The following is a 24,215-nucleotide window of genomic DNA, read 5'->3' on the forward strand; positions in this document are numbered from 1 at the left end:
TAAATAACTGTTAATACTGTGCATTTGAATCGGAAAAAAATAATTTCTCCACTAACTGTATGTGGTTTCTTACGTTTTTCTTATTTGCTGTTTTATTATTATTTTACTTATTTATTACTGATTGATTGATTTATTGTCTTTATTCTTAATTTGTTTATTTATTTATTTTTATCTTATTTTGTGTATAGAACAATAAAAATTAAGATATTTGAGAACAGTGGAATGTTTTATCAGATATTTTGGTGTGGAAAACCGGAACCAAAGTACTGAAAAAGTGTAGGGTATAGCAGATTTTATGATTTTTCTTCCAGTTTTTAATAAATGCATTTTGGGTTTTTTTTTTAAACCTGATGCGGCCCGGCTTCACCCAGAACCTAGCTCCGGTGGCCCCCAGGTAAATTGAGTTTGAGACCCCTGACCTAGAGTATAGGACAAAGCTGTCCTATACTTGACTTAGCATGTCTATATGTGTTGCTTTACAAAATATCAAAGTGGTATCCTTTCATTTTTCCCAATGACACCCCGACCCGAGAGGAGAAACAGGAAGCAACATGCATGCAATGAAAGCAAGAAGAAGGCGAATTAGTGAACAAGGGCTTGGCTTTGTGTCTCACTTCCGGCTCCCTTGATGACCGGCTCCTTGTTGAGGTACGTGGCCCAGTACACCAGGTTGAAGGTCCCAAACAGCACCGGGAACACGATCCGGGCCATCTTGTCGATTTTGCTCACGCTGTTGTAGGTCTTTTTGGGGTCGGGGGCCTTGGACTCCTTGAGCTGGACGGACGTGCTGTTGGAGATTGTGGCGATGGACGAATCCTTGGTGATGTTGGCCGTGTAGTTGACTGCGGCTGCGCGGGCGTTATTGGCCTTCTTGGACAGCGCCAACGGGTCCTTGCGCTGTGGGAAACACAAATGATATATCTGCTTTTTCTTTGGCCTTTTTGTTGGTAGGTTGGTTAGCTCTCCATACTTGGGACCAGGAAGAAGACCATAAATATATTTAGAAAAATGTTAAGTTATAATTAACTATTCAATGACAACACAACTAAACACAAAATGCATTTTTTTAAATTACACTTTTTATTATAAAAAATCAAACCTGCTGGCCCGGTGCGAAAAAGTTAAAAACATAACTGAGATTAATTGAGATCTACCAGTGTGGAAAAGGTTATAAAGCCATTTCTAAAGTTTTGGGACTCCAGCCAACCACAGTGTAAAAAGTAACACCGCATTTCAATAAAAGAAAATCACAGCAACAGTAAAATATGGTGGTGGTAGTGTGATGGTCTGGTGCTGTTTTGCTGCTTCAGGACCTGGAAGAGTTACTGTGATAAATGGAACCATGAATTGTGCTGAAGGAGAATGTCCGGCCATCTGTTGGTGACCTCAAGCTGAAACCAACTTGGGTTCTGCAGCAGGACAATGATCCAAGGCATGCCCTTAAAAAGGCTTCATGCTGGAAAAGCCTCCAATGTGGCTGAATGACAACAATTCTGCAAAGATGAGTGGGCCAAAATTCCTCCACAGCGCTGTAAGAGACTCATTGCAAGTTATCACAAACGCTTGATTGCAGTTGTTGCCGCTAAGGGTGGCCCAACCAGTTATTAGCTTTAGGCGGCAATCACTTTTCCACACAGGGACATGGAGCTTTGGATTTTAGTAATTAAAATTTTTATTTAAAATCTGCATTCTGTGTTCAGTTGTGCTGTAAATATGATTATATTTACATGCAAACGTGTAAAAAAAATTATGTGGACTTACTTTAGGCTGCTGGGCCTCCAAGGCCTTCTTGCCATCCCAGGCCCAGCTCCTCTTGGTGAAGTAGTTGACGGTGGCGAACTCAATGAGGGCGGAGAAGACGAAGGCGTAGCACACGGCAATGAACCAGTCCATGGCGGTGGCGTAGGCCACTTTGGGAAGCGAGTTGCGTGCGCTGATGCTCAGCGTCGTCATGGTCAGCACCGTTGTCACGCCTGCAGGGGACGACAGCCGTCATTACGATCCTACACCGAAATGGCGGAGGAAGGCGTGGAGTGTACGCTCACCAAACACGGTGCGCGCCGGTACCGACTCCCTGTTGAGCCAGAAGGACACCTGAGACAGGATGACGGTCATGAAGCACGGCATGTACGTCTGGATCACAAAGTAGCCGATCTTCCTCTTCAGGTAGAAGTGAGCCATCATGACGGTGTACTGACCTGACAAACACCAGCACAGATCCACATTGGTCCAACATGGTAGTCAATTCACTGCATTTGACAAAAATTACAACTTTATTTTTGTTGTTTCTCTTAATATTACAACTTTGAAAAATTCTCAATTCTCAAAACCTCTATGACATTATTTTTCTTCATAATATTATGAGCTTATTCTCGTACAAATTACACTTTTTTCTAATTAGAATAAAACTTTTTCTATTAAATATTTTGACTTTATGTTTGTAAAATTTCTATTTCTGCTGTTTGTTTTTTTAATGTTCCAACTATTTCAAATTTTATTGTCAAAATTGCCCAAATCACAAAATGTACAACTTTGTTTGTTTGTTTCTAATATTACAACTTACAAAAAATTGTTCTTAAAATTCCTCAAATTACAAAATTTACAACTTAATTGTTTGTTTGTTTCTCATATTACAACTTTAAAAAATTCTTTATATTTCACCTCTATGACATTATTTTTCTTCATAATATTATGAGCTTACTCTCGTACAAATTACACTTTTTTTAATTAGAATAAAACTTTTTCTATTAAATATTTTGACTTTATGTTTGTAAAATTTCTATTTCTGCCGTTTGTTTTTTTTATGTTCCAACTATTTCAAATTTTATTGTCAAAATTGCCCAAATCACAAAATGTACAACTTTGTTTGTTTGTTTCTAATATTACAACTTACAAAAAATTGTTCTTAAAATTCCTCAAATTACAAAATTTACAACTTAATTGTTTGTTTGTTTCTCATAATATTACAACTTAAAATAATTCTTTATATTTCACCTCTATGACATTATTTTTCTTCATAATATTATGAGCTTATTCTCGTACAAATTACACTTTTTCTATTAAATATTTTGACTTTATGTTTGTAAAATTTCTATTTCTGCTGTTTGTTTTTTTAATGTTCCAACTATTTCAAATTTTATTGTCAGTATTGCCAAAATTACAAAATGTACAACTTTGTTTGTTTGTTTCTAATAATATTACAACTTAAAAAAAAATTTTCTTAAAATTCCCCAAATTACAAAATGTACAACTTTTTGTTTGTTTGTTTCTTATAATATTACAACTTTTAAAAAACTGTTCTTAATATTTCACCTCTATGACATTATTTTTCTTCATAATATTATGAGCTTATTCTCATAAAATTGAGACTTTTTTCTCATTAGAATACAACTTTTTCTATTCAATATTTTGACTTTATGTTTGTAAAATTTCCATTGCTGCTGTTTTTTTAATGTTCCAACTATTTCAAATTTTGTCACAATTCCCCAAATTACAAAATGTACAACTTTATTGTTTCTCATAATAGTACAACTTTTAAAAAACTGTATATATTTCACCTCTATCACATTATTTTTTTCATAATATTATGAGCTTATTCTTGTACAAATTAGACTTTTTTCGATTAAATATTTTGACTTGATGTTTGTAAAATTTCCATTTCCGCTGTTCCTTTTTTTTTATGTTTCAACTATTTCAAATTTTAGCCTTGAGCTTAATTACACACGGCCCACAATATGACAAATTTCACATATTTTTTCTTTTAAATTTCACCTCTATGCCACTGAAAGGGCATTATTTTGCCTCGTAATATTATGAGTATATTCTCGTAAAACTGCAAGTTAGGATATATCATATTTTAGATTTTTTTTTTAATTTTCTTCATGTAATGATGATTTTATTGCCATTATATTTTTACTAACTTTATCTGCAGCCTAATATTTTTATAAGTGTATTTTTCTTGCAGTTGTTGTTTTATCTTTTTTACTTTTGTTGTTAAATATTTTTACAATGTGCCACGCGCCAATAAACTTTGACGAGCCTCGAGAGAGAAGAGCATGGGAAATGACGTATTACATAGCCTGAAGAGAAGGGTTTATTACAGCCTCATGAACACTGATGATAATAATATTAAGTAAACGGAGCTCTGGTATCGGCATAGTATCAGTATCGGCAGGTATGGATGGGATAGTGTGAATCGCTGTATCTCTCATATCTACCAACTGAAGGTTGCATTTTCTCCAGGCAAAAAGCAAATAAATAAAAATCCTGTCGAGCCAGCGAGCGAGTCCACAGATGACCGCCGCTTTCTCCTGGCAAAATCCGATTTTTGTACCCCGCTAATCCCTTGTCACAATCTGTAGATCCTCTCTCTCCCTCTCTCTCGCTCTCTCTCTCTCTCTCTCTTCCTGTGTGTGTGTATCAGGATCTCTATCGTCTCACATCCTCTCCAGAGCTCGGACGGATCGAGGCGGCAGGTGAGCTCAAGACAGAGGCGGCGTGAGGGCGAGGGCGATGGAGGGTGGCCAAGGGGCACCCTGCTGGAAACTTTAGCACACCATCATCCCCATCATCGTCATACTCATCATGTCCCCGGCGAGACCGACGCCTGTGTGGCCTTTGCTACCACTCGCAGCCTGCAGCCCAGCTCGGTGGCGCCGGGCCCGGGTCTCCCGCGCTCAGATTTGACCCGACCGCCCGGGAGGCGTGGGACGGAACTAAAATGCGTCTCTGGTGGACTTTGGTTTTTGGATTCTGGAGCCCCGTCTGCAGCGAGCTTCCATTCATCGCCGAGAACAACGCGGCCATGCTGGTCAACTGGTGAGTACCAGGCCGGGTCCGTGTGGCGGGGACTCTGTTACTAAGTTGGGCCCCGCCTTGTCCACTCTGAGCTATTCTGGTCCGCCTGAGGACTGTTGGTCGCTCAGATTAGCAACAGCTCAGTATGTCCTGTCCGTGTGCTGAGGTGGCGGCCAGAATGTGTTGTTGTTTATACTTTACTTCTCATAAACTAGGGGTGCCCAAAGTGCGGCCTGGGGGCCTGGGTGCCTGTTTTTTTTTATTGGCCCTCGGCACACTCTGAAAATATTATTTTACCAGAAAACTAAAACAACAAGAAAAAGAACAATAACATTAATAAAGTCAAACAGAATAAAATAGAATACAAGGTGAAAAATTTGTAATATTTTGACCATAAGTTGAAATATTAAACAAAAGTTGTAATATGAGAAAAACAAATAATGTTGTAAATTTTGTTGCAGAAAGTTATAATGTGATGACATTCATTCATTCATTTTCTACCGCTTTTTCCTCACGAGGGTCGCGGGGGGGTGCTGGAGCCTATCCCAGCTGTCTTCGGGTGTAAGGCGGGGTACACCCTAGACTGGTGGCCAGCCAATCACAGGGCACATATAGACAAACAACCATTCACACTCACATTCATACCTATGGACAATTTGGAGTGGCCAATTAACCTAGCATGTTTTTGGAATGTGGGAGGAAACCGGAGTACCCGGAGAAAACCCACGCATGCACGGGGAGAACATGCTAACTCCACACAGAGATGCCCGAGGGTGGGATTGAACCCTGGTCTCCTAGCTGTGAGGTCTGCGCGCTAACCCCTAGACCACCGTGCTGCCAATGTGATGACAATAAAGTCAAAATATTACGGACTGGCAACCAGTCCAGGATGTATTCCGCCTCTTGCTCAGAGTCAGCTGGGATAGGCTCCAGCACCCGCCATGACTCTAGTGAGGATAAGTGGCATAGAAAATTGATGGATGGATGGAAGTTAAGATATTATTGGAATATAATAATAATAACAAAGAAAATTTACAAGACAAAACTTGAAAAATTAAAAAAATACAGCAGAACCCCCCGAACCCCAAAAAACATAATTTTTTGAGGATAAAATAAGAAAACAAAAGTTGTATTTCAACAAGAAAAAAGTAGCAATTTGACAAAAATAAGGGAAAATAAAGTAATTTTAGTACCACAGAGTTGAAATATTAAAAAACAAATCAAGTTGTACTTTTCGGAAAATTAGCTTGGGGACAAAATCATAACATTATGGGAATAAAGCCCAAATATTATGGGAATAAAGTCATAATATTCATTCATTCATTCATTTTCTACCGCTTATCCTCACGAGGGTCACAGTGGGTGCTGGAGCCTATCCCAGCTGTCTTTGGGCGAGAGGTGGGGTACACCCTGGACTGGTGGCCAGCCAATCACAGGGCACATATAGACAAACAACCATTCACACTCACATTCATACCTATGGACAATTTGGAGTGGCCAATTAACCTAGCATGTTTTTGGAATGTGGGAGGAAACCGGAGTACCCGGAGAAAACCCACGCCTCGGGTGGAATCGAACTCTGGTCTCCTAGCTGTGAGGCCTGCTTGCTAACCACTTGTCCAGCCCGTCATAATATTCAGAGATGAACAAGCATTCAAAGAGCCATAAAGCGTCCAGAGTGGGACATTTCCTCTTCTGCACAGGATGCTATTTTACGTAACACATCACTCGCTATGCCCCTTTGCCCCCTTGGCCCCTGGCAGCCAATCCCAGAGCGCTGACATCACTAGATAAAAGCACAACTGCTGGGCCCGGAGTGCGGATTAACCCTGCTGGGACGGTGGGTAAGTGTTTTTTTTTCTATGGACAGCTGGCCGTCCCAAATGATTCCTTCATTCATCGCCTCCGTCCCGCTCCACTCGACACCCCCGGGTGTCTTTGAGAGTACCGATGCAAGCGAGCGACTCACCTCGGCTAGTGTGAATGTCCTCCGTCCCCGCCGTCTGGTCGATCAGGTGGTACTGGTTCAGCCTGGAACCCTCCTCCTCCACCACCACCGACATGGCCGCCCCCTTCGTCCACGTGTAGACCACTTCCGAGACCGGGTATGCGTCTAAAGAAGCCAAAAGGTTTCGGTGTCAGTTCATCTGGAAGTGAAGCAGACGCAAACCTGCTGGACACTTCATTAGGTACACCTGCACATGTGGTGGGGGGCCCCAAAGCGAGGCCATTTGTCGCTAGACAAAGGGTCAACCAGGATACCACACGTATCGTTACATGAGTGTTGTTTGTGTTGGCTTTGATGGGCAGGTGTACCTAATGTTGTGTCCTGTGAGTAATGACACTCTAAATCTAAATATTATGGGAAAAAGTCATAATATTATTAGATGAACATGTACAAATCTTATTTAAGAAGAAAATTACAAAATTGGGAAAAGAGCAAAAAGAGAAGTTAAGTCCTAAATATGCTTCATAGAAAAAAACCCAAAAACCAAAACCTAATTAAATCCAATAAATCCAAAAAATAAAATAAAACAATAAAAATATACAATAAAAATATTTACATCAAATTTGTCATTTTTAGAAAAAACAGGTTGCAGTAAAGGTCTCAAAATTAAGTCAAAATATGACAATTAAAATTACGAAAAAAATGTCAAAAAAGAAATCTATATTTTTATAATCTATATTTTTTCAAAAAACAAGAGCGAAAAATATTTTAAAAAACAGCTGTAATTTTATAATTTTATGATAAAATATTATGAGCTGAAAGTCATATTCTAATGAGAAAAATGTTCAAATAATTTCAGTAGCATGGAGTAAGAGCATAGAAGAATATATGGAAAATTACAACCAAAATAAATCAGATAAAGAATAAAATAATTGAGTTAATTCATGGAATTGCATTAAATTAGATGGAATTGAATGAAGGTTAATTCAACTGCATCAGCATAACCAAGTGCTGGAGTTCAGTATAAACATGACAGAGCAATTATTTCTGTCATTCAAGAACACGAGCTTCCTACATGTCGGCGTCGGTTGCATCCTACGGGTTACCAAAGTGACGCCGCCGTCACACATCACCTGACCTTTCACCTGTTCCGCTTGGCCACACACAAGATTAGCCTCGTGCGCTTGTTAAGACGCCAGTTGACACGGTTGTACACGTTAGGAGGACGCCAAAACCGGACTTGGACTCAAGGGTCCCAAGCTTGACAACGCCTTCAAGGCTGCAACCCTGAATCCCCAAAAGTGTCCCCCTACCGCCCCCTGAAGGTGTAAAAAGGCAAACGAATGGAAGACTTGTGCATTTTTAACCCTTAAAAGAGAGGAATGCACATGGAACCCGCTTGGAAAGCAAAACCCCTCTCAGGGCGCTAAATCTGTGTCCAATCTTAGAGCACTAATCCAGCAAGTGTGGTGTCAGAAGACTTTGCAGATTGTCTTGAATATCCCCTGATTGACCCCAGGCCCGGTCCGCCCGCCCGCCCACCCGCCGGGATTATTGTCTCCAAGCAGCCGGCGCCCTCATCTCTTTACTTGTGTGTACGTCTACTTCCTGATAAGGCAAGCTATGATTGGTCAAAACAACAAAACCTCGCTCCTATTTAAATAATAACATAGCATGGGAAGGTTACAGATGCGTCTCAACATTTCCCAGCAGGAAGATGCTTTGACAAGACGTGATGTTGTGTAGCTATTCAATTGTAATCTAAGATCATTCCATTGCATTGATACTAGGAAATAAAGCATTGATTATGTAACGATTATTTTAATACTTGATTAATTGGTCGATTATTTTTTTGATTAATTGATTAATCGGATTTGAAAAAAATAAATATTTTGCCTTTTAGGAGCAGTCCCATAAAAAAATGAATGAATTGACGTCCAAAGATACAAGAAATTCTAGTGTTGTTTCATGCAGTAAGATCAGTTAATAAACACGGAGCTACATATCCGGAAGTCCTCGGTAGCGCTTGGGAGTGTGACCAATCACAGCAGAGTGGGCGTACTTACAGAAGAGTAAATGAAATAGGCCGTTTGGATTGGAAGCTGGAAGCCAATGGAAATACTGCAGAAAGCAATGCAGAGTCTGGAAGATCTAGAAAGCTTTCTGTGCAGGTTATTGTGTGTAGCTGCTCTATAGGAGTCCACAACTCAATACAGAGGGATGAAAATGAATCTAACGTGCATGTTTTTGGAATGTGGGAGGAAACCAGAGAATCGAAGCCAGGTCATGCTAACTACTCTGCAACCGTGTAGCTAACACTAACAATTTTTGCTGTTGTTTTCTTGTGAAATTCTATTTTTAGAATGTGCCGTAAGCCAATAAAAAAACAGCAAATAGCTACCCTGAAAAACTGGTCTTTTTAGGGTTCTTTACCTGCATTATTGTTGTTGTTTGGCCGTCGGTGGGGGGTCTTGGAGCATGTACTGCAGCAGTGTATCTCCTGTATTACTTTCATACTAATTTCCCTGTGATACTTGACATAAACCATCGCTTTCCAAAGTGCTAAAGTTTCACTGCCAGCCGTGGTCACTGATAGTAGCTTAGCATCCATGAGAGGTGATTAAGGCGGCAAAGAACAGATCCGCTGCAGCTTTGGGGTTGGGGGTGGGGGTGGGGTCCACAGGGGTCAAAGGATTAGCTCGGGTTAATGGAGTCTGAGAGAAACCGGATGCGGTGCAGGCATCGCTGTGATGTTTATGGCTTACAATCTACAAAAAAAGGAACATTTCATAAAGGCTTTTAGGCCTAATATTCTATATTATTAGTAGTATTTTAGCCTGGATGTCTTGTGTTTATTTGCAGCCTCTTTTTTCAATATTCAAGGGCAAGGGCTTTTTATTTTTACACTGCTTTATTAATTTAGCATTTTTTCTCTCTTTCTCTCTCTTTTCTCTACGTGACACATGACCTATAAGACATGTATTTTGTCTTATATTTTCATATGGTGGCGGGACAAACACACTGAGAGCCATTTCTAAAGCTTTCACTATCTGGATGTAGCTAAACGGAGTTAAATGTTAAATAAATATGTATAATATAATAATATAAATATTAAGAGGCTAAGTAATAATAATGATTGTCTTTGTTATAATGTAAATAAATATATTCATATGAATTGTGCAATAGTAATAATAATTAATTGAAACAAACTATGGACATATGTAAATATACATTTCATATAATTAATATGAATAAACACTGCATACATAATAAATACATCTGAATAATTGAATAGTTTATCTAAATTAATTGAATGCTAATATTAACAAACAGCAAATAATACATAAATGTTTTTTTAACTTTAAAATAAACCATAAATATACATATTTAATTAAGTTAATTTTACCAAATTCATATAATACAAATATATATTCAATAAATATGAAAAAATGAATAGTTAATATAACACATACTAATCTTAACAATAAATAATATTTAAAAACAATCACAAAATATTGACATTATTTTCTATTATTTTAATGGAATAAATCAATGTAAATATGTAATAATTCTGCAACTTTAATCAAATGAATATGACTAGACATGTATATATAATAAACACATGTTCAATTAATACTTGCTATAAATACATTTAATACCAATAGTAACAATAAACAATATTAAAATATCATTAAAAATATTGAAAATATTTTTCAAATGTTTAATTTAAATTAAATAAACAATAAATATAATTCAATATAAATATTGAATGAATTAATTCAGTGTAATTCAATAGAAATAATATGAATAGAAATTGACACAGTGAAAAACAAATATTAATAAATAATATAAAGACATTGAATACTAATATTGACAATAAACAAATAGTAAAAAATATGGATTTTTTTTATTTTTTTATGATTTGTGCAGATTGATTGTTTTCCATTGGATGCAAAGGGTGCAGGCGTAGCCAATCAGGCGTAGCCAATCAAGCATAGTCAGTCAGGCGTAGCCAATCAGGCGTAGCCAATCAGACATAGCCAATCAGACGTAGGCAATCAGGCGACCAGTGAGGGACGTCTTGCATTTGAACGACCTTGCAATTAACGCAAGTAGTTTTGAGCTTGATTGCTTCTGGTTGACGCATCCAATTAGTGGCGGCTAAAGGGGGGCGTGGGAGTGGCCGAAGGTCACAACCCCGTGGGCGACACCTCAGTCTATATGACTCTTAATCTCACACCGCATGTTGCAGATGCTCATGTGAGCCTTTGCAGCCATCTTGATGAAATGTTAAATAAGAAGCGTGCACTTCCTGTCTCACCTCCTGCAAGTGCTCCCTTATTGGTTGAGTTGTGGTGCCCAAAATGAAAAGACGCTCTCTACCATGGCATCGGTATACGTTGAAAACATGAATCAATCAAAGTGTGGACACTCACAGCTTCCAAACTTAAGGGGACAGGCGTGTGCGTCCATGGGGAAGTCCTCCAGTTGCATGGGACACTCTGCTGATATGGTCAGTCTGAAAACCAGAAGACCAGAATATCTTCATTTATTATTGTTGTTGTTATCATTATTATTCATTTAGGTTGCTCTGCAAAGATAAAAGATGATGAAATGATGTGTTTGTCAGTAAAAGTGAGAATTGAAGGGAGCAGCCTTAACTGCTACTGCCATCTTGTGGACACAAGTGGAATGACCTGTCTTAATATCGATACAGTGACGGGTGAAGTTGGGTTTTTTAAAAATAATGTAATAATGGAATACATAAAAAAATGTGGTTGTATTACATTTTGTTAGTTATTTTTAAAATTTTTAACACAACACAGTATTGTATACTTGTTCTTTTTTAATGTATGTCATTTAAAATAGTATTGCAATTACTTTTTTTTTGGGGGGGGGGGATGTGTACACTGAGTGTAAACTGAGTATGTGTGTGTGTGTGTGTGTGGATGGATGGATGTGTTTAGTTGGTGGTCTTGCTTGCTGTTTGTCCTACATTGCCCTCCTGTGGACACTAATGGGACTGCAGAAAAAGTACAGAAAAGCCTCGCATCTCATGCGTGTGTAAAACGAATAAAATACAAACCCTGAGTCCTACAGTATCCACTCACTTTTTACAGCAGTTAACCATCAAACAAGTACAAAAAGAAGCTAACTAACTTATGACATTGCTAACTGTCATAAGAGTGCAACAGAAAGCTAACCCTTCACATTTCAGCTCTGATAAAGGCCAAGCAAAAAAGAAAAATAACGCTCACTTTCTGGTATCTAACTGTCATACAAGTGTAAAAAGAAGTTCAAAACGCACTTTTTAGCTTCTTTAACAGTTAAACAAGTGTAAAAAGAAGAAAAACGCACTTTCTTGTGTCATTAAGCTAGCTTCACTTTTTTAGTATTGTTGAGGGTCAAACACGTGTAAAATGTAGTTAAGCAATCGCATTACACTGTGGTTAGCTGTCATTTGAGTGTAAAAAGAAGCTAGTCCTTCACATTTTAGTATTGTCATTGTTAATTGTCATACAAGTGTAAAAAGAAGCCAATCCTTCACATTTTAGCATTGTTAATTGTCAAACAACTGTAAAAAGAAGCTAAACCTTCACTTTTTAGCATTGTTAATTGTCATACAAGTGTAAAAAGAAGCTAATCCTTCACATTTTAGCATTGTTAATTGTCAAACAAGTGTAAAAAGAAGCTAATCCTTCACTTTTTAGCATTGTTAATTGTCATACAAGTGTAAAAAGAAGCTAATCCTTCACATTTTAGCATTGTTAATTGTCAAACAAGTGTAAAAAGAAGCTAATCCTTCACTTTTTAGCATTGTTAATTGTCATACAAGTGTAAAAAGAAGCTAATCCTTCACATTTTAGCATTGTTAATTGTCAAACGACTGTAAAAAGAAGCTAAACCTTCACTTTTTAGCATTGTTAATTGTCATACAAGTGTAAAAAGAAGCTAATCCTTCACATTTTAGCATTGTTAATTGTCAAACGACTGTAAAAAGAAGCTAAACCTTCACTTTTTAGCATTGTTAATTGTCATACAAGTGTAAAAAGAAGCTAATCCTTCACATTTTAGCATTGTTAATTGTCAAACAAGTGTAAAAAGAAGCTAAACCTTCACATTTTAGCATTGTTAATTGTCAAACAAGTGTAAAAAGAAGCTAATCCTTCACATTTTAGCGTCATTAATTGTCAAACAAGTGTAAAAAGAAGCTAAACACGTACTTTCCAGCGTTGTTAACTGTCATATCAGTGTAAAAAGAAGTTGAATATGCACTTTTTAACATCGTTAACTGTCATACAAGTGTAAAAAGAAGTGAATTCTTCACTTTTCAGCATTGTTAAGGGTCAAACAAGTGTAAAAAGAAGATAAACACTAACTTTCCAGCATGTTAACTGCCACACGAGTGTAAAAAGAAGCTAAACTTTCACTTTTTTAGCATCGTTGAGGGTCATACAAGTGTAAAAAGAAGTTAAACCTTCACCTTTTAGCATTGTTCAGGGTCATAAAAGTGTAAAAAAAACCTAAACAATCACTTTCCAGCGTGGTGAACAGTCATGCCAATGTAAAACGAAGTTAAAAACACACTTTCTAGCATCGTTAACTGTCATACAAGTGTAAAAAGAAGCTAAACACTCGCTTTCTGGCATGGTTCACCTTAGTTGAGCACCAGGCCCAAAAATGAGTCATGTGAGATCCAAACGGTGTTTATTGTATTTCACACGACTCATTCTTGAGCGTCAGCAATTGTCGTACAAGTGTAAAAATAAGTTAAGCAGTAGCAGGGGCGCCTGCCATGATATGCGGTGATACAGGCTGAGACGTACCGCATGGTGTAGAGCAGCGTTCCGTCGTCTTGCAGCCTGAGCAGCTTGTTGGGCGTGGTCATGTTATGCGCGATGGACTTCTTGCCGTTGAGGAAGAAGGTGTCGGGGGTCCAGATTTTGCTGGCCAGGAGGTTGTTGAGCGCCAGGGTCTTCATGGGACCCTTAAAGCAAAGACGCTCGTCCTTCCAGCTCTGGCGGAAGAACACGTCGATGGTGTATTCCTGCGGCAGGACCGACATTTCATCACCACTTTATCAAATATTGTGCAATATTTCAGAGCTCCGTACCATTTCCGTGTCGGAGACGGGACCGAAGCTTGTGACAAAAATGTTGGTTTTGATCTCTGTCACCTTTTCTGCAAGATGGGAAGAAAATATATTGGATACAAACACCAATAATGGGACCTCATATGTACTAATCATCCCGTTCATTTCGCAAAGACGCATTACTAGTTTGAACCACAAGAGGGCACTGTTGTTTACTTTACCGACGGCACACAAATACAAATTATTATTTTTTCCTTTTTAATGTCAACCAAAATTTTAGATGATCTCCTTGCTTAAAAATACATCTCAAAATATTATAACTTATTATACTATAATAATTGTATTTATTTTGTAATATATGTATATATTGTATAAATTATACATACAGTTTTATTCATTTATGTATGTGTTTTTATTATGTATTTTTGTATATTATATTTAGTGTATATATAATTATTCATTCATTCATTCATTTTCTACTGCTTATCCTCACGAGGGTCGCGGGGGGTGCTGGAGCCTATCCCAGCTGTCTTCGGGCGAGAGGCGGTATATATTTGTAAAATATTCATATATCTACATTTAAAAACGTATTTACTTATTTATTTACAATGACTCTAATTTAATATAAATCATACTTTTTCTGAATGATATATATTTATGTGAATATTTATATTTTTATTGATGTATTTATTCACTTATTCATCTAAATGTATATATGTTTCATTAATTCATTTTCAACCGCTTTTCCTCACAAGGGTCGCTGGGGTGCTGGAGCCTATCCCAGCTGTCTTAGGGCAAGAGGCGGTATATATTTGTAAAATATTCATATATCTACATTTAAAAACGTATTTACTCATTTATTTACAATGACTCTAATTTAATATAAATCATACTTTTTCTGAATGATATATATTTATGTGAATATTTATATTTTTATTTATGTATTTATTCACTTATTCATCTAAATGTATATATGTTTGTATAACTATATTATTTACTTCATTCATTCATTCATTCATTTTCTCCCGCTTTTCCTTGATATATATTTATGTGAATATTTATATTTTTATTGATGAATTTATTCACTTATTCATCTAAATGTATATGTTTGTATAACTATATTTATTTACTTATTTATGTATAATTACTATTATGATTTATTATTAGGAAATCATTTCAATGATGACAATAACATGAAAAATAGTTACACATATCGGTATTGGTATTGGCTGATATCGATATAGGAATATCGGACATCCCTACTTTTGAGCATTACTTTCAATAAATACTGTTACATATGCTTTTTGAATGGAAATGTGACTGCCTCCACAATAATAAATACATATATATTGCATGATACATAATCATATGACCATAATTTCAGTATAAGTACTTCATTTCTCCAGGAAACTGTCAAAAAAAGATTTTGAGATGATGAAGCGGTGTACCTCCCAATCCAGGTCGGAGTCTGTTGTCATATCCATCCAGGAGTCCGTCTAGGATACGTGTGAAGATGGTGATGTTGTCATTTATCTCCGCCTCTCTGGGGGTGCCTGTCACCTCCTGCTGCAGGCTGGACAGCAAAAAAGACAAAAGTTAGAATAAGAGAATAAAAGCCTTTTTAGCAACATTTTTTGCATAAATGTATAAAAAGGAATAAATACATCGAATAACATCTCCATGGGTGTCTCACCTGAGGCGGCAGGCGAGACTCACAAGCAAGGAGCAGAGCCACAGACGCGTCATAGCCAAACTGCGGTCCATTCCATCGCCCATTCCTGCAATAAAACCCTTCATCATCACCGCGTGGACAAATCATCACTAAAAAGACGCCATATATATTTCATATCTTGCCCATCCATTCATTTTCTATGCTGCTTATTATACTCACTAGATATACGGGGTGGGCCAAAAGTGGGGTTAGAGTTACTTCATTATCTGTTACATTAACTCTATAACTTTCAGCTTGTCTTACTAAACCAGAGGTAGGGAACCTATGGCTCGGGAGCCAGGTAGGGCTCTTTTGATGACTGTATCTGGCTCTCAAGCATTTCTTACCCCAATAAAAATGTATTTTTGCTAACATTTTAAAGTAAACCATCACAGAAATGACTGTTAAAAATAATATTCAAAATCAACAACTTTCTTATGAATTTTAAGTCGTCCATCTATATTCTACTGCAATACGGCCGACCATATCTATCTTTCCTGATGATATTTTCCAGGTCAAACACCAAAACTTGATTATTACTGGGTAATGCGGTAGTCTACCTCGGTCATTGAGATGTCAACATGTAAATATAAACTTTCCTCCTTTAGTCAAATAGTCACCTAACTAAAGCTGCAGAAGCAAGCGTTCTGGCAAAGATGGCCAAAATAATGAAATATACTGAGTATGGTTCAAAACTATGCAGCAGCAGAAGTTGCACTAATGGCAACAAGTATTAGATTTATTATTAGACACTGCGCTGCTGGCCGTGTGCTGGCCACACCCCATTGGCGTGAGGTAGTGTGCCTGGTCTACATAATTAGAGCCCATTATATCTAAAACTGTTGGTCTTACATAAAAATGCACACATTTTATTGCATTCAATGTTTAAAAAAAATGTATATGGCTCTCACAGATACACATTTTAAAATATCTGGTCTTCATGGCTCTCTTAGCCAAAAAGGTTCCCGACCCCTGTACTAAACAATTACTGTCACCTAGTGACCAATGTACAATAATAGGTTTTACCCCAGGCTGAATCCTAAACAAGATTGAAATGCTTTTTGTCGGCTCACATTAGCTCAGAGCGGTGAAGGTCCGGCTACGACAACGGAAAGAATCCGTTTGGGGTCGAAGGTTTCCACAGTCGTAGCCGGAGCTGAAGTGAATGGCAGCAATCTGGACTGGATCAGCGGGTATGCAGGTATGCTGAGATGACTTCACCCTGGTGGCCAGCCAATCACAGGGCACATATAGACAAACAACCATTCACACTCACATTCATACCTATGGACAATTTGGAGTCGCCAATTAACCTAGCATGTTTTTGGAATGTGGGAGGAAACCGGAGTACCCGGTGAAAACCCACGCGTGCACGGGGAATTGAACCCTGGTCTCATAGCTGTGAGGTCTGCGCGCTAACCACTTGATCGCCGTGCAGCCCTGTTGAATTATACTTGTCAATTCATGTTTTCTGGTCTAGGGGTTAGCGCGCAGACCTCACAGCTAGGAGACCAGGGTTCAATTCCACCCTCGGCCATCTCTGTGTGGAGTTTGCATGTTCTCCCCGTGCATGCGTGGGTTTTCTCCGGGTACTCCGGTTTCCTCCCACATTCCAAAAACATGCTAGGTTAATTAGCGACTCCAAATTGTCCATAGGTATGAATGTGAGTGTGAATGGTTGTTTGTCTGTATGTGCCCTGTGATTGGCTGGCGACCAGTCCAGGGTGTACCCCGCCTTACGCCCGAAGACAGCTGGGATAGGCTCCAGCACCCCCCGCGACCCTCGTGAGGAAAAGCGGTAGAAAATGAATGAATGAATTCATGTTTTCTACCTTCAGATACGGCAGCAGGGCAGAAGTTAGCTCACAGGCGATTTTCTATGTGTCTTTAGGCTATATTGCCCCGTGTCAAACTCTGTTTAACACTGTCGAAAAATTAAAAAAAAAATTACATGATCGATAAAATTCTTAATGATCAATTATCCATTATGAATTAATCATGCCTATCCTAGTTGCAATGCCTTAATGTAAACTTGTATTGGTACATGTTTGGATATTTTTCTGAGCTATAGGGTGTTGAAGGTGTCCAATGATGCTAATTTTGTGGCCCTTTGTATTGCGTTGTGGACTCCTATAGAGCAGCTACACACCATAACCAGCACAGAAAACATGTAGGACGGGGACAACATGCAAACTCCACACGGAGCGGAGATTTGACCGCCTGACCATGTGGCCAACATGCTAACCACTTGTTATGCTTTTAAATGCTCCATTTAAAATCTGCATATTTGTGATTAGAATATGCCGTAGTCAACCACAAAACGGGGGTTGTTTATTGATGCGTTCATTTTGGAAACCCACTACAGTGGGAGGGGGCGATGTTTGAAAGGCAATGTTAGCTCTTATTGTGGAAAACCTACCTAATGACCCCTTGATCCAGTTAAGTCTCCCTTTACTGCTGTATCAATACTTAACTGACAGTGTCAGGCGTATAGAGGTATTTTTTATTAATGAGGCTGTATTTTTATTACACTCATTCATCGCTCTATTTATTCTATTTAGTCACGTAACTAAGTCGTAAATCAGACATTATACTATACATTGCCAATTTCCAACCTTTTCATCCCTTTATGGAATTGATGCAGTGCATCTCTGTGTAGATGTTCCTAATATTAGGAGATTATAGCAGATAAGACAGATAAGACAACAGCATGCCGGGAATGTCAAAGCACATCAAGCCTGCAGCAGACCCCCCCCCCCATCACTTTCCCGTTAACGGCCCCTAGAAGTGAAGAGTATACCTCTCTTCCTCCAGCTCCGTTCTCCAGGAGGGCTCTCCCACGCCGTTGAACGCCTCGGCTCTTAATCCCCCACCTCCTCCCCCCCAAAAAAAAAACCAACCAAAAAACAGCCCCCGACCACCCAGTCCTCCTCCTCCTCAATCCTCACAAGTTGGCGTCAGTGTTGGAGAAAGTCACCTGGCTCGGCATGCAGCATCGTGGAAGAAACAGCAAAGATGTGCCATTCATATCATCCCTAAGAAGAAGAAAACAGACTTTGTTCTTTCAGGAGCCAAACAAGCAAACCTGGGTGGAAACAAAAATAAAGAAAAAAAAAGGTGCTAGTGCGTATAAAACCAGATAAGGAGGCGAATGAGGGGAGGAAAGGATGGGAAGCAGGAATGTACGTGTACGCAGTGGTGGAGGGATGCTGGAGGAGGATGCTGGGAGGGATGAAAGAGTGAGTGAGAGAGAGAGAGAGAGAGAGAGAGAGAGAGAGAGAGAGAGAGAGAGAGGACCACATTACTGATTTTACAGTATTATTTTATCTGATATCTTATTTATCTGATTTCATTGTAATTATTCTATTCTATTTCATGTGATCCCACTTCTAATACCTTTTTTTATTGTAATTATTCTATTCTAGTCTAGTCTATTTCACGTAATCCCACTTCTAACGCCTCTTTAGATAGCTCTAGTCATCCAACTTTGAGAAAAGGCATACTGGAGATCACAAATAAATTGTTGTTTTAACTTGATCCCACTTCTGACACCTCTTTAGATAGTTGTAGCCAAAAGGACATCGGATTGCTCTCCTAAAGGAAAAAAAAACCATGTAGAACAGCATGTGATATATTTCTTAATGTGATCCCACTTCTGACACATGTATAGTACCCCATATTAAGTGTTCTTTTACCAAAGTGTCGATTTGAGCTGTGAAAATTTTGCACAGCACTCCAAAAATGTAATCATGTAATAATAAAAGCCATACTGGAGAACGCAAATACATTTTGATTTTTAATTGATCCCACTTCTGACATTTATTAAATAGCTCCAGTCATATAATTTTGCAAAAAGGATATTGTATTGCTCTCCTAAAGACAAACAATCCTGTAGAACAGCATATGATATATTTCTGAATGTGATCCCACTTCTGACACCTGTATAGTACCTCATATTAAGTGGGGTTTTTTTTGTTTCTCAGGGCTAAAAATGTCTTAACTGTGAAAATTTGCATAGCACTCCAAAAATGTAATCATGTAATAATAAAAGCCATACTGGAGAACGCAAATACATTTTGATTTTTAATTGATCCCACTTCTGACATTTATTAAATAGCTCCAGTCATACCATTTTGCAAAAAGGACATTGTATTGCTCTCCTAAAGACAAACAATCCTGTAGAACAGCATATGATATATTTCTGAATGTGATCCCACTTCTGACACCTGTATAGTACCTCATATTAAGTGGGATTTTTTTGTTTTCAGGGCTAAAAATGTCTTAACTGTGAAAATTTGCACAGCACTCCAAAAATTTAATCATGTAATAATAAAATCTATACTAGAAAACACAGACACATTTTTGTTTTAATTGATGCCACTTCTGACCAGTGGCGTCATTAGACCTATTTTAGGGGAGTTCAGCCCCCCTAAAATGTTCTTAAGGCCCTCCTAAATAATTTTATATTTTTTATAGATTTTTTTTTTTTTTTTACAAAAAAAATCTCAAAATTTTATATAATAGCGCAAAAGCAGGCTAATAAGCAAGCCTATAAGCAGGCTAATACTAGCCTACTACTAATACTACTGGTAGTAGTAGTAATAATCAGAAGAAGAATAATGATGATAGTAATAATAATAGGCTAATTAATAATATAATATTATTAAAACAATAAACAATTGAGTATCTCTACTAAATCTGTCCAAAAGTGGGAAAGTTATATCCCGATTCTTATTCCTTATTTGTTTTTTGAATTTTTTTGAACGTCTACTACATTCATTCATATCCTGTGCATCTCCAGGTGGCTAAGCCCCCCCTGTCCTCGGAACCTAGTGACGCCCCTGCGTCTGACACCTCTTTAGATAGCTCCAGTCATACAACTTTGCGAAAAAGACATTTGATTGCTCTCCTAAAGACAAAAAATACTGTAGAACAACATGTGATATATTTCTTAATGTAATCCCACTTCTGACACGTGCATAATACCTCATATTAAGTGTTCTTTTTGTTCTTTGTACCTTTTCTCAGGGCTACAAAGTGTCAGATATGTTACAAAGTATCAAGTTGAACTGTGAAAATTTTGCAGGGCACTAATAAAAACCATGCTGGAGAACACAATGAAATTGTTGTTTTATCTTGATCCCACTTCTGACATATCAAACATGAATCTTATGACCTACCTGTACATTTTCTTCTGGAAGGGTCCCATGAGGTCACATGATGTGATCCCATTTCTGACACCACATCTCTTTATGGGGTTGGCGGTAGGTCTGACTGATCATTTAAAGTAACTCGTGAGATGGTGACATAAGGTCACATGTTTGCTATCAGCAGTTGTAAGATGGGAAGTAGTAAGTCCTGATTTACCTCCTAATCCATGTCAATATATACTTGAACATACGCACATTCCAAATCAACTATGAATGTGATTCTACTTCATGTCATTACCTCAGACCAATCCTATTGAGCTTGTGGCAATTGTATTAAACAGTATTTTTATTTTTTTTACAGGAATGCTATTGACGGGAACAAGAAGCTATATGCTATCTACGATACAAGGTAAGACTCATTTTCTGCTGAGAGCTTTTTTGAGCAGTGAAGTGAATAACGGCGTTACTTTTTTCAGTAACAGGTAATCTAACTAATTAGTTTTACTGTCAGCATAACGCCGTTACCATTTTCGACACCACGTTACTGCACGTTATTGAAGCCGCCTAAAAATATATGACCGACTTCATAACTAATCTGCAACGCAGTGAGAGTGTGAGAGTGTTGCAGAGTGACAAGGGAGGGGGTTGCGATAACCACATAAGCAATGAGGATTGGCTCAGATTTTAGTAAAATTGCGTCTTCAGCCAATCAGAGAACTTAAGTGGGCGGGTGTTTAGAGCACATACGCAATGAGGATTGGCTAAAGTTTAGTAAGATTGCGTCTTCAGCCAATCAGAGAACTTGGGTGGGCGGGTGTTTCGAGCACGTCCAAAATGCGATAAAGCATAGCAGATGGCAAGTAAAGAGGACTCTAGTGAGAAGACAGCGTTTGCCAAATGGAAGTACAGACACTACTTTAACCTCGTTGATGTCAAAGGTAAAATGTACATTATGTCCCCGAAGAAAAACTTTGTCCACGTCTTGTGTGAGCTCAACTCAAATCCACAGAATCACCTGTCGACTGCAATGAATGCAAACCTCTGTAATGGTACCTGTCTTTGCTGTGGGGGGGCAATAGTTACATTTACTGGTAACTCGTTACTTTTGTAGTGGAGTAACTCATTTTTTGAGAAGTAACTAGTAACTATAACTAATTACTTTTTTAAAGTAACTTGCCCGACACTGTTTTTGAGGCATATGTACAGTACATACTGTAGCATTATTATAACAAAACTACATGTCAACTTTGTTCGGTAGATGAAACAAAGTTGGAACTCTTTGCTTTTTTTCTCAATTTTTGCTGTTATTTCAACTGCTAGTATTTTAGTTTTTTAGTTTTTTCTAAACAATGTCGTTAAATTTTCTAAAATATTTCCAATATTATGACTTTATTCCCATAATTGTACAACTTTTCCCTCAACCTAAATGTCCAAAAATGACATTATTTTTGTTATTTTAAAAAGAATATTGAAAATTTCAAGTCTATGCTACTGAATTATATTATTTTTTCCGTTTTTTGAGTTTTTAGTAAAATTGTGACTTTTTTTCCTCTGAATATTTTGACAGCTATTGTTTCTTTTTAAAAGTTCCTCTTCCTCTAAATTTTCTTCTCTTAATAATGACTTTATTGTATCAGAATTTTGCCGAATTTTCACACCTAGTTTCCCCCCAAAATTCCAACTGTTTGTTTTTCCATTTTAAAAATACCCCCTTCTTTAATATTTCAATGTTATGCTACAAAAAAAATGACCCATTATGCTTTTTTCCACTTTTCTGATGTTATATTATTGTGTTAAAAGTTCTACTGACGTCAATGCGATCTGGACTTCTTTATATGGGCTGCAGATTGCCTGCATTCAGAAAACGTGGACCTACGTATCCAGAAGTCCTCGGGAACGCTTGGGAGTGTGACCAATCACAGTGGAGTGGGCATACCTAGTTTTGGCGCACTGTGGAAATAAAATGAAAACATAAAAGAAAAAATACATTAAAATGGCATCCCCCCCACGCCCCCCTTCTTGGCAAACCTGTGGGAGAACTCTAAAAAGGGGATGACGGCGCGTTCAGGCGTGTTGATGAGAGCGTCAGGCGTATGATTTCCCAGCAGATTTAGTTGATCTCCGAGGGTGGGTGGGGGGCATGGCGGCAGAGTAGGCGGAGCCTCACTGATCACTTTTTTGGCCGACTTCCACCCTGGCACACCGCTCACCTGAGCCGGTATGAGGCTCCTTGGGGCGGCGTGCTGGCTGCTTCTCATTGCCGCGGTGTGGGCACCTGTCCACAGGTGAGCTCTTCGAGGGCTGAGGACGAGCACTCCTTCTTCTTCTTCTTTCATTATTATTGTCCATCGTTGTCTCCTGCAGTGTCAATGAACCTGGCAACATGTCCTTTGTCAAAGACACCGTGGACAAACTCCTGAAGGGATATGACATCCGTCTGAGGCCGGACTTTGGGGGTAAGACCTGAAGAGGATATTTCCTTCTATTTTTAAATACATACTGCATAGAAATAAAAACAAATATAAATATGTATAAGCATGAGCTGACCTGCTTTGTTGTTGTCTTTTGAAGCTGCACCGGTTGCCGTTGGCATGAGTATCGACGTGGCCAGCATAGATATGGTGTCTGAGGTCAACATGGTGAGTTCAAAACACGTACATGGAAATAAACAGCAGTGGAAGGAGAATAAACCTTGCACTGGGCACGCAATACATGCCTTAATTGCACTTTTATTGCACTGCACTGCTCGGTTGAAACACTACACACCAGAAATGACCTTCAAAAATCTCCTTTTTTGGAAGTATGAATTGGAAACTGTTAATATTTGTCAGCTAAACTTCTCATGAAAGCTTTAGAGGAAGGTTTTCCTTTTCTGCTCAAATTTTATTGCGACATTAGATCCTCTCTGTGGGACAAAAGGTGATAACCTCCGAAAACGCATGTCAAAGATCCTCTCTATATGACGGGTATGTCTGATTTTAAGGACCTACTGTGACAATTCTAACCAAAGATCCTCTATATGACAGGGGCATTTTGCTGTTGAGCACTGACTGCAAAAATATTTATCAAAGATCCTCTATATGACAGGAGCCCTTGTCTGTTTAGATATATATTGCAACTCTAATCAAAGATCCTCTATATGACACGAGTGCTGATGTGTTTATCAGCACCTACTGCAGAATACCAATCAAAGATCTTCTATGAGACAGGAGCACTTTTCTATTCTTAAGGATCTATTGTGAAAATGTGCGTCAAAGATCCTCTGTGTTACAGGAGCCCTCTTCTGTTTTTAAGCACCTACTGTGAGAACTTTAGTCAAAGATCCTCTATATGTCAGAAGTACTACTGTGTTTTTAAGCACCAACTGCAAAAGTAACAGTCAAAGATCCTCTATAAGACAGGAAACTTTGCTATTCTTAATGCTATTCTTAATTATGTATTTCCCCTTTTCTGGCCTATAAATTCGTTTTTCTCCCTGTGTCGTCATAGTGACTTCCTTATATGGGCGTGCCCGGG

At 38.2% G+C, this 24,215-nt stretch overlaps 2 protein-coding genes across 4 annotated transcripts in view; one reads left to right on the plus strand and one right to left on the minus strand.

Moving 5' to 3' along the window:
* Window positions 1–291: 291 nt before the first annotated feature.
* Window positions 292–18,426, minus strand: gabra5 (gamma-aminobutyric acid type A receptor subunit alpha5). 2 transcript variants are annotated; one of them, XM_058074151.1, is made up of 10 exons: window positions 18,350–18,426; window positions 15,532–15,616; window positions 15,287–15,411; window positions 13,860–13,927; window positions 13,573–13,793; window positions 11,182–11,264; window positions 6,767–6,910; window positions 2,046–2,198; window positions 1,762–1,973; window positions 292–897 (listed from the first exon to the last, which is right to left on the minus strand). In XM_058074151.1, exons 2-10 carry the CDS (start codon window positions 15,612–15,614, stop codon window positions 583–585), a joined length of 1,404 nt encoding a protein of 467 aa, XP_057930134.1. In that variant the 5' UTR covers window positions 15,615–15,616; window positions 18,350–18,426; the 3' UTR covers window positions 292–582. The 2 variants fall into 2 exon arrangements, with proteins under 2 accessions (XP_057930134.1, XP_057930132.1); XM_058074149.1 differs by lacking the exon at window positions 18,350–18,426 and having other exon boundaries at window positions 15,532–15,756.
* gabrb3 (gamma-aminobutyric acid type A receptor subunit beta3) overlaps window positions 4,421–24,215 on the plus strand; it is a 34,084-nt gene continuing 14,289 nt past the window's right edge. The window contains exons 1-4 of one of the 2 annotated variants that reach the window (XM_058074147.1): window positions 4,421–4,818; window positions 21,061–21,108; window positions 23,064–23,155; window positions 23,271–23,338. In XM_058074147.1, the coding sequence (XP_057930130.1) occupies window positions 4,721–4,818; window positions 21,061–21,108; window positions 23,064–23,155; window positions 23,271–23,338 (306 nt within the window). In that variant the 5' untranslated portion in view covers window positions 4,421–4,720. The other variant, XM_058074148.1, reaches the window with a different exon arrangement.

This window comes from Doryrhamphus excisus, chromosome 5 (assembly GCF_030265055.1).
Source record: "Doryrhamphus excisus isolate RoL2022-K1 chromosome 5, RoL_Dexc_1.0, whole genome shotgun sequence".
Classification (NCBI taxonomy): Eukaryota; Metazoa; Chordata; class Actinopteri; order Syngnathiformes; family Syngnathidae; genus Doryrhamphus; species Doryrhamphus excisus.